The sequence below is a fragment of the Solanum stenotomum genome, chromosome 2 (assembly GCF_019186545.1).
Source record: "Solanum stenotomum isolate F172 chromosome 2, ASM1918654v1, whole genome shotgun sequence".
In the NCBI taxonomy this organism is placed as follows: Eukaryota; Viridiplantae; Streptophyta; class Magnoliopsida; order Solanales; family Solanaceae; genus Solanum; species Solanum stenotomum.
The window spans coordinates 19,113,095-19,124,604 of NC_064283.1; the positions used below are offsets into that span (position 1 = coordinate 19,113,095).

Consider the following 11,510-nt stretch of genomic DNA (forward strand, 5'->3'; position numbering starts at 1 on the left):
GACGAGTGGGGTAGGTTGGAGAGTGAAAGTGACACATTCTAAAACTTATTTTTCTCATATATCTTTATAAAAAAAATATTATGTTCATGGTTAAGAAACTTGTTTTGTGTAAAAAATATTTTTCAAAAAATTAATAAAGCAACATGAGAAAAAATGAGAAAATATTTTTCTCCATACCAGACACTTAGTTTCATAAACATGCATTTATTTTATCATTAGTGTCCTAAACATAATTTTATTTTTTATGTACTATTCAATCAAAAAGTTATGTTATAATTAGAATTAAAAATTATGTTTGCATACAATTGAGGTATCGAAAAATATTTTTTTAGCTCTTTATAGTAAATAGTATTTAGTACACACACACATATATATATATATTATATGATTTGATAGAAACCGGTGCCTACATAGTGTTACACCATTTGAGTAGTTTAAATTGAACAAGCAACATCATATGTTAAGCTAGGTTTAGGTAATCAATTCTTTCAACATTTAATGCCACGTGTATCTATGAAATCCTATATATCTTAAAAGTATTCCCTTTCCATATGATATGTATACATTAGTATATTTTTTAATTTTCGGAGCGGGATGTCCTATATTGAACATTAAAGCGTTTTCTAATAAAGGGAATTCGTATCTTGAATTTCTGATTAGGAATAAAGAAGTATTTACTATTCTATAATCACAATCCTTATGGGTGTATGCATATATGTATATAATTAATATGTTAAAATTTAGTGAATTGTTTAGGTTTTAAGAAACACTAGAGATGAGTGTTAAGCCACTTGCCACCTGCTTTTTTATGATATTACGTGTAAGACTCAGCATAACGTGAGGGATTTAGCCTTAGGATTAGGGTTTTTGTCCGTAGTTGGGTGTTAAAAGAAAACATTGGTATAAATACATTAATAAATGTTTGTGTATAAATTATACAATCTTACGTTGAGTGACCAAGACGGTCTTTTCCACAAGCAAGTTGGATATAAAATATCATGGAATATGAAACTACCAATGATAATAACATAGTCAACCTAGTCTATAGAGCGTGAAAATGATAAAAGTGTACACAAATTTTTCTAAAATAAAAATTGGTTCATATAGATTCTTGATTTGAAGACAAACAATCCAAAAAAGTGATGAATTAAAAGTATTATAAAATATGTGAATAATAATAATAATTATAATTACACCAAAATAATAGTATAATCGAAATAAAAATATATACGTATGAATTTTACAAAATTAAAGAATTTTTAATGACAAATTTTTTTTCGATAGTTGCAGCGAACTTGAAGTGTTGTTGAACTGATCTATCCATCCATCAAAAGCAAAATTATTTTTTGTTAAAAAAATATAAACTTTGGTTACATCTAAAAAATGTACTCTTGTTGTACGAAAAGTAAATTTGTAATGGTCTTTATTTTGTTATTTTTTCTTAATATTACTTTGAATAACTTTTCCTTGAAAAATTTATCAAGAATATTTTTTCTATTTTTAAAATATAATAACGTCCAAATATATTATGAAATTATACTAAATGTATTATTTTATTATTGCAGTCGTAATAAGGAAAAATATTTAATGAGGAGGTAATTTAACGATGTAAAAGCAGGAAAGAATGATGATTCTTACCTACAATTCAGTTGAAAGAGGGCATATATATACGAGAGATTCTCTGTAGGCTTGTAATAATATCCCCTACTTTTCCTTTTTCTGAAAAAAAAAACTCTGAATTTTCCCACTTAGTCAAACATGCAATATATTTTTTTTACTGTAAGTTCCAAGTGAACTTTCATTTTTATCTTTCAAAAATATTAAATTTCAAGAATGTTGGAATAAGATTTGTTATTTTAACAACTTTCAATTAAAGTAGTTTGTACAAGCATAATTTATAAACTATAACATCCAAATACTTGAGGAAGTGATATTCGGTTTCCTCTTTAGAAAAAGTAGTACTCAATATTATTATTTATTGAGTTAATTTAAATTAAATAAATAGGATTAATATAAAGTAATATAGCAAAAAAGTAGGAGTATTTTGACTTGTCAAATTTTTATGATAAATAATAATAATATTTGATGTGGATATATACATTTTGTTAGCTTGTATGAAAGGTGATATGTACTTAAATTATTTAGTTGCTCTCTCTGTTTCCTTCATGGCCTTTCTTTCACCAACCATCATCTTCTCTAATAATTTGGCTTAATGCTTACCTCATTATTTCATCTTAAGGAATATATATATATATATAATTTTAAGTCTTTTTTTTAAAGGACGAGGAAAGAGAAAGGGAAAATGTGGGAAATAATTACAAAGCAGAATCGAGTACTTACCAATCAAATTAAAGTATAGCCGATCAAAGCCACTAAGAGCTAGTGACAAATTTAGAGTAATTTTTATTAAGAGAGTTTAAAAAATAAAATATACTGTTTAGTATTTGAATTTGGAATGTAAAGGTGAATTTTGAGTCATCTAAACTGCTGAGTCAATATCTTCTCATGTGTTTAGGTGATTTAAAATTTATATATAATGTATATTGAAATTGAGAGATGTTAAAAATCTACATTTTTTTGTCGAAAGGGTTCGTGTGAACACCCTCGCGGGTGGGGTCCTAAATTTACTTATGCTAAAAACCTATTTAAATATGCTTATAACTAATTAAAATATTTATCTTTTTCTTTATAGAAGTTTTATATTTTTTTGAGATGATTGCATTTTTTATAAAATTATATTTATGATTTCACAAAAGGCAATAATAAGAATTCAATAGGTTTTAAAGTATGTTATTAATTTTTTTTAAATATTTATTGTCTCACAAATTCACTTAATATGAAATAGAAAAAGTAGTTTATAACAAACGAAAAACTTATAACTTGTGTAATTTGATTTATTTTATTATTTTAATTTTAAAAACGAATATTTAAACACTTATTTTAAAAATTAGATTTAGTCAAATAAAAACATTCAATATAATCTCATCCAAACAATAACTTCATTTACTCCAATTTGCCTCTTTAAGCAATGATAATAAATCTTTTATTGACTGGATTTCTTTTAAAGCAATATAAAACCTTTCACACTGTAAATCAAAACACACTCAAAAAAAAAAAGAAAAAAGAAGTTGTAGTAGTCCCTTTCAAGTAGAGCGCCTCTCATGGCTATACCCCACTCTACTTTTGAGTGCAAAATTTTGAGATATCTTCTCTAAAGCCGCCTCTCTTTCTTCTTTTTTCTTTTCTTCTCCTCCTTCATTTCTCTCTTTTTTTCTTCTTCTCAAATTTGATGAAAACCCTAAATAAAAATAGATATATGGTTGTCATGATGAATTTTTAACTTTTTGTGTTCATCTCTTGTGTTGTTGTGGATCAGAGACAAGAAGCATGGGGAAAAGGAGTACTGCTGCTATCATCATCTTCTTCTTCTTTTGTGCAGAGATTTGAAGTCATATATCTCTCTCTGATTGTGTTCCATTTTTAGTGAGGTGGTGTTTTTTGCAGTAAGTGCACTAAAACCAACAAATAGAAATCTCTTTTTCTCTCTCTCCATATCTCTGTCCTTTCTTCTTCTTGCTTTATTCCATTTGTTATCTGAGCTGTTTAAAGCAAAAAAAAAAAAAAAAATTAAAAAAATTAATGGATTCTGGAAATAACAGTGCTAGTCTGCAGTCATCAAGTACTGGTGGTGTTGGTGGTGGTGTTGGTGATGAAGAGTACGATTCACGTGCTGCTTCTCAATCTTTTTCTACAGCTTTTCACACACAAAATTCCTCCATGTTTGACCCTTTTATCAACCTTTTCGACCCCATATCCCGCCCCCAACCACCACCACTACCACCTCCGTCACAGAACCACACAACCACCCAAAATTCAATTTACGATCTCGAATTCCATTGGAACAGTAAAAGGATAAGAACCGATCAACCCAACAACCCGATGTTATTACCATCATCGGATTTTAATAATTCGTTATCCTTTGATACTACTACTGGTAGTATTTCTTTCCCATCTAGATCAGAAGAACACCATGCCGTTGGTGGAAATGTGAGTGCTACTACTATTACCGAGCAGCCGGCAGGTTCAGCTGCAGCGGATCAACCACAGGCACGGAATACGAAGAAAAGATCGAGAGCTTCGAGGAAGGCACCAACTACTGTGTTGACAACAGATACAACTAATTTCAGAGCTATGGTTCAAGAATTTACAGGGATTCCTGGACCACCTTTTACTACTCCTTCCTATTTCCCTATTAGAAACAGATTTGATGTATTTGCTTCTGCGCCTAATTCTGCTGTAAGATCTGTTCCTCCTCCTCCTCCTCCTCCTGCTATCGCTAATAACAATCCTAATTTCTTCATTTCACAACCATCGTCTAATTATCTACCGAGGCCGTTCCATCAGCCACCACCACCCTATCTTTCTCCTTCTTCATCATTCTCACCATTAGTGTTGAATCGTTTACCTATCAACATTGCTTCTGCTTCATCAACAACTACTAGTGCTACTAATTCTGCTATTAACTATCAACTTTCCACCGGAGTTGCCAATTCTGTCGCACAAGGCTCTAATAATTTCAATTCAATTCAACACAACTCAATCTTCACATCACTTCTTCAATGTTCTCAAAAATACCCATTTGGGTTGAAACAACAACAACAACAATTCCAAATGCCATCAAATAACATCTCTCAATTCCAAATGCCATCAAATAACATCTCGCAATTCCAAATGCCATCAAGTATGAACAGCAGCGCCCAGCATGGACATCTTCTGACTGAGCTTCCCAATCTGATTTCTGAAGAACAAGCAGCAACAGCATCGTCCATCAACGACAACACTATCAATGCAACAAATTTTCATGGCAATAAGGTGCAGGAAACAGTCAATGCAACAAATTTTCATGGCGATAATTTGCAGGAAACAGTGGTTGCAACAAATTTTCATGGTGATAAGGTGCAGGAAACAGTAGCTGCAACCAAGGGTGTTGAAGGTATGGTGGAATCATGGCTTCTTTCTACAGATTAGAAAAAAGAAGATTATAATTGAAGTCATGATTATGTGATCATAACAACAATGAAGAGGAAAAAAAAAGAGAGAGATTTAGTAATTAGTGCTAGCTTACCATCATGTTTTCTAAATCATGATTTTCCAAAAAAAAAACAAAGAACTTTAGTTTAATTTCATCAAGTGTACTGTAGATAATAATATGGGGTATGGGGATTGGTTTAATTTCTTGAAGTACTTGATTATATGGCTAATCAAATACTTGAAAGATTAGTTTTAGATTAGCTAGGGAGATGGAATACAAATATAATTATGAATGATGGAGAGAAGTTCTTTTGTTCATTTTCCTTGTTTTCTTGTCAATATTGGTTTTTATTGGAATAGTAAAATGCTCTTTACTTTGAGTTTCTGTTTTTTTCTTTTACTACATTTTACTCTGAATAGTCATTCCTCTTTTACCATCCATAACTTTTTTACATATATCTTTGATGTTCCTCGTACCTTCTATTCTCTCTCAACCGTGATGTGCGTGCATAGGATAAACTCTCGCTTTTTTTTTTTATAATAGTTCATAAACTACGCTAGAGAAAGAACTATAATTATATTGAGAAAAAAGTTAAAAGTAATTACTACGAATTTGATTTTCTAGAGTTTTTTTTTAAAAAAAGATTAATGTTGTTGAACTGTCAGGATACATTTTTTTCCAGTCAAATTTCCCACGTAGACTATTCTACAGTTTAGCAACAGTTCTCTTTTTATTTGTGTAGAATCCGTTTCACATAGTGACAACAAATCTTTGAAATATTATAATTTATTGAAATATCTTTGGTGTTGCCTTTTTATTTTATTTTATTATTACAGCTCTATTTTATCTAATTATCCATTTCTCATACTACGATATAAATATAACAATACTATACTTTTAAGTTGTATTATTTTGAAGTTAACGTAAGACACTACATAGATTAAGTAAAGATTAAAAGGAGGGATTGGCGGCGTGATTTGTGGGATCGTTAGGCGCCGCATTCTACTATTAATTTTATTTCTTATTGTGAAATTCAGATTCCCACTGTGCAAAACATTTCATGTTGTGAGCTGAGTTCATAACGTTAGCAATTATTTTTATGGCTTGAACTCGTGATTTATTAAATAAAGATAATTTTACTGTAGCTTCAATAATATATACATATAAAATTAAATATATGAAGAATGGCATAGACTTTTTTTTTTTTTTTAAAGTTTTTGAAGTTAAATATTATATGTACGTCTCCTTTTGGGGTACAACACAGCAGTCATGAAGCACGGACTCGCGGTATGATCTCTTTGGTCAACTAGTATTATTTTATTTTTAACATACCAAACCAGCCCAACCCACCCCACCCCCTACCCCACCAAAATAAAAATTTTTAAAAAAAAGAAGAGAAAAAGTTGACCAACCATACACGCAAGGATCTGTAAGCTTATAGCATGCAGTCATTGCCCCTCTTTCTAAAAAATAAAATTGTTTTTTGCTATTGTCTAATTATAGGTATTATATAATATTTAGCCAAAATAAATGTGTAGTGTATAGTTCATGAATTCTTATTTCTAGTTGTATTAAAAGTATTAGGTTCGGTTAAATTTGTTATTTTTACTTTCCATTGCCTTTTGTTACGTACCAAGCTCCGTTAACGATTATTAACTGCAATGTTAATAAATTGATATATTTCATTTTGGTTTGACTTGGCAGTTGGCACTATGTCCATGAGTCCTTTTGGAGGCAAAGAAAGTCCAGAAGGATGGTTCATTTGTTATAATAGTCAATTTTGCATCTTCGTTTAATTTATTGAATCTGGGAAATGATATCCTATTGTTTAGGACCTACTAGTCTACTTTTTCGAAAAAGAAAGAAGGGAAATACTATAAGAATGATATGGCTTATTATGAGGAGCATTTATTTTGAAGATATACTCGAGAGTTCTGGTCATAAATGGGAGATATATCTTGTTTTTACCAACCAGACAAGCTTTGACAAAACAAAAATTTAATTTTATGAGTTCTAAATTAAATAAATTATTTAAATAAAAGTTGTTGGATTCGCATGCAAGCTACTAGCTCCACCCCTCTCTCCGTGGACCAACCAAGCCAAATCACAAAAGGTCCAATAGGAAATAGATTAGTAGCATTATTAAGGTTGATGAAAGGATCAACCTAACTACTTTTGTGGGGCTTAACAACTGTTAATCCACAAGGTTTCGACTGTAACTTGTTGATTAGACTTAACCAAACAAGCTATACTCTTTAATTACAAGGACAATATTATCAGCATTAAATCCTTAATTAATTATATAAAATTAATACCACATATTTAACAATAACAAAAGAATGAAAGAGCTAGTAGGTTCACATACCTTTTAAAGTATGAAACGTTTTTACTTAAACAAGAAAAATATAACTCTGTTACACAAACTTGTGGTTCATAAATGAAGCCCAAAAAGCTCACTTTTCTTTGAAGTTTAAAGTTAAGAAAATGGATGCCGACATATTTTACTCAACATATTTGATGGCAAAATAAATAGAGAATAGAAAAGCTATAGTGTCTTTTAGGAAAAAAAGAAATTTTTATTTTTTGTTTTTTGTTGCATTAAAGTCTTTAGATTGTATTTCCCGACAATAAATTAAGGTTGCGTTGAGTTGGCGCAAAATCATAAGATTGTTTTTGTAAGTGAATTTGTAAAAAACAGTGTCACTGCAACAATAGTATCTATTTAGAAAACTCAACTCTCTGTCCAAATTATATATGTACAACTACTTAATAATAATTCACTTTGGATCCTTTCTACTCATAATAAGTCCATGCCCACAACTTGTACATCACCATTAATTTGGTACTAACTTGCTATCTCCGTGATTCACTTTTACTTGTCTATTTTGAATTTTGCATATTTCTTAAAAATTTCAATTTGAGTAATTTACCATGTTTATACTAATTGATGTATATTTTTTAAATTTGAGAAATTATTTGGAGAATAAATAATTAATGTTAAGAATAAATTAGAAAAAAATTATATATATATATATATTAAAAAGAGGGATGCAACATGAGGACTTCCCAGAGGTCACCATCCTAGTACTACTCTCGCCCAAAGACGCTTAACTTCGGAGTTCTAATGTGATTAATTATATTATTTTGATATGTTAAAAGTGAAAAAAAATCTATTTTAAAAAAGTGAACGAAGGGAGTGAAGGCATGTACTAACACATTCTGAAATTAATTGAGAATTACGTTTTTTAGAATCGAATGTAATGAGAATATTTTTCCACCAACCAAATTGGATAAAAAAAAAATTTCTGTTGGATGCATTAAAATTTTGTTATGTACAAAAAGGGACAGAGGTAGAGTATTTCATGAACATGAGTAATCATTTATCAATTGAATAAAATTGTTTTTTCAAATCTCATATATATATATATATATATATATATACACTAGTTATAGTAGCCTGTGCTAGCACGGGCCCAACATATATTTTTAGTTTTAATTTTAATTTATGTGACATTAATAAAATTTTAACGGTCAAACAATTTTTTTGTATGTTCTTTAAATTTTAAGTTGTTGATTATTGTGGTTAATAATACTTTATATGTAATTTTCAATATTCTCTTTGTCCCAATTTATGTGTCATTGATAGATTTCGAAAGTCAAGCAAATTTTGTATATGTCTTTTAGATTTTGAAGTTATTTAATTATTATGAGTTATAGCACATTTTACGTATATGTTACTTTNGTCATTGATAGATTTCAAAAGTCAAGAAAATTTTGTATATGTCTTTTTAGATTTTGAAGTTATTTAATTATTATGAGTTATAGCACATTTTACGTAAATGTTACTTTTTCTATCCCAAACTATGTGACATTAGTAGAATTTTGAGAGTTGATCAAACTTTTTTGTATGTCCTTTAAATTTTGAAGTTGCTAATTATTGTGTGATTTGTAGTACGTTTCATGTTATTTCAAATAATATATGTTATTTCCTCTATCCTAATTCATATGACACTAATAGATTTTGAGCTTCAACCAAATTTTATAGATGTCTTTATAATAGTTTAGGGTTTAATTACCTCTTTTTGATTTTTAATCCATTAATATGCTTTCTTCACAATTATCAGTAGAGCTACCTTAAACGGTGATGTGGCGCTCTCTATGGCCTTCATTGTCATTTTTCCTTTTACTCCTTTTTTGAATTTTTCTCAATGATATTTTTTTAAAAAGTTATTTTCATAACTCACACTTCTTCATATTCATAAATTATACTTTTAATTAGTATTAATAATATTTATAACTTTCAAACATTTTATATTCATAACCCCAAAAAATTTAATTTTACATTAAATTAAAATATTCAATGCTATGCTTTTAAACTGCCCTAAAATATACTTGCCAATTTTTCAAACCCTAAACCTTGCCGCCGTTAAACTTTTTAGTCTTTTTCGATGGCCGTCGTGGCTGGGGGCCATCACCCTCCTGAGGATGGCATACTGGCAGTACCTACGTATGCTGACTCTTTGAGACATTATAAAGCTAATAGTAAGGCTTTACCCCTTAAACCAATTTCGTTTTTGCATGGTGAACCACAAGTAATATGGGAACAGGATAAAGTGAATCAGATGATCATAAACGAGAATCTTGAGTATGCAATAATTGGTAAGTTTTCGTATGGATGGCCTGATATACAAGACCTGCGTAGATTGATCCCTAAGCAGTGTGAACTTAAAGGGGATTGCAATATTGGTCTTTTAAGCAATAGACATGTTTTAATCAGGGCTACTCTCTTGGAGGATTACGTACACCTATTATCGAAATCGGCTTTCTATATTAATCAGCAAAATGGTGCATATCCCATGCGAACTCTCAAGTGGGATCCAATGTTCAATCCGGATGAGGAAACAACGACTGCTATTGCGTGGATCTCTTTTCCCTCGCTTCCCCCAAATTTTTTTAGAAAGGAAACAATTTTCTCCTTAGCTGCAGCAGTAGGGAAGCCATTACAGGTAGATATGGCTACAAGAAATCAAACCAGGCCTAGTTGTGCGAGAGTGAAAGTGGAAGTAGATCTGATGAAAGAATTTTCGAAACGCATTATGATTGGGATGTGAAAACAGAGTGGGGAGGTGATGGAGAAATGGATCAAAATAAGGTATGACTATGTCCCAAAATACTGTAAGACATGTATGATTCAGGGGCATAATGAAGAACAGTGTTATGTGATACATCTGGAATTATATCCAAAAGAGAAGACATGGCACAAAGAAGGACAGACACAAGAGGATATGAGGTTGAATTTTGAAGCTAGGGGGGTGAAGCTGCAGATAAAGAACCTGTTGTACAAAAAGACGGGAAAGAGGCAGAGTTCATGGAGAAAAAGTATAAAAAATGGGGAGGAGGAAGAAATAAACAGCAGGAACAGGTCTGGAGCAAAGTAGGCATCATAACTGGTAACAAATTTAATATGTTACGACAAGATACACAAGATGACAAGGAGATTCAAGAGAAGGATGGCGTGAAGAAGGTAGTCCATAAGGAGGAGACAAAAGTTGATTCCTCTGGGGCACGTATGAGTGATAACATGGATAAGAGACACAAGTCAAAAATGACGTCTGATGATACGAACCTGGTTGAGGTGGACAGCACATCAAAACGTGAAGACGGAAACACTAAATCAGGCAGGGTCTCTATTCATAATGAGGATAAAACACCAGAAAGGTCAAGTAAAGAGGATCAGTCATTGGCTAACAATTATGGNCATGGAGAAGAGACACAAGTAAAAAATGACGTCTGATGATACGAACCTGGTTGAGGTGGACAACACATCAAAACGTGAAGACGGAAACACTAAATCAGGCAGGGTCTCTATTCATAATGAGGATAAAACACCAGAAAGGTCAAGTAAAGAGGATCAGTCATTGGCTAACAATTATGGAGAGGACAAACTCGATAAAGGAAACCAAAATAATGAGATTTTGTTTGGGACAAGTAATTTCTCTATGGGGGTGAACAACAAAGGGGAGACAGAGCATAAAAAAGGACCAGACTTAATTGAAGATAGTGAGGATGTGATACAACATAGAAGAGAGACGGAAGAGGATGAGGATATGAAGTATAACATACAACAAATTAGCAAAGCGGGCGATTTATCACCACGTCATACCAACAGTCTAAAACATGGGGCGAGAAAAGGCAAACAAACATTACCTCTTCAGGTGAAAACAAGGAGCAGTAAGGACAACGCATCCAACAGTGATCAATGATTGGGAAAATTATCTTTTGGAATATTAGGTCGATTAACACTCAAAAATCTTTTGAGAGGTTAATTGACCTAAATAAAAGATATCATTATGCATTTGTAGCTTTGATGGAACCTTTTCAAGATCCATCAGAGTTAGATCATTTTAGGAGGAAACTGGGCTTTGATAATGCAGGTGTAAATTATTCGGGGAAAATTTGGTATTTTTGGAGATCGGAG

At 31.2% G+C, this 11,510-nt stretch overlaps 1 protein-coding gene across 1 annotated transcript; it reads left to right on the plus strand.

Annotated features, from left to right (window-relative positions):
- Nucleotides 1-3,148: 3,148 nt before the first annotated feature.
- Nucleotides 3,149-5,395, plus strand: LOC125855226 (uncharacterized). The gene has a single exon (XM_049534924.1). The coding sequence runs from the start codon at nucleotides 3,640-3,642 to the stop codon at nucleotides 5,026-5,028; it is 1,389 nt and encodes a 462-aa protein (XP_049390881.1). The 5' UTR covers nucleotides 3,149-3,639; the 3' UTR covers nucleotides 5,029-5,395.
- The last annotated feature ends 6,115 nt before the right edge of the window (nucleotides 5,396-11,510 follow it).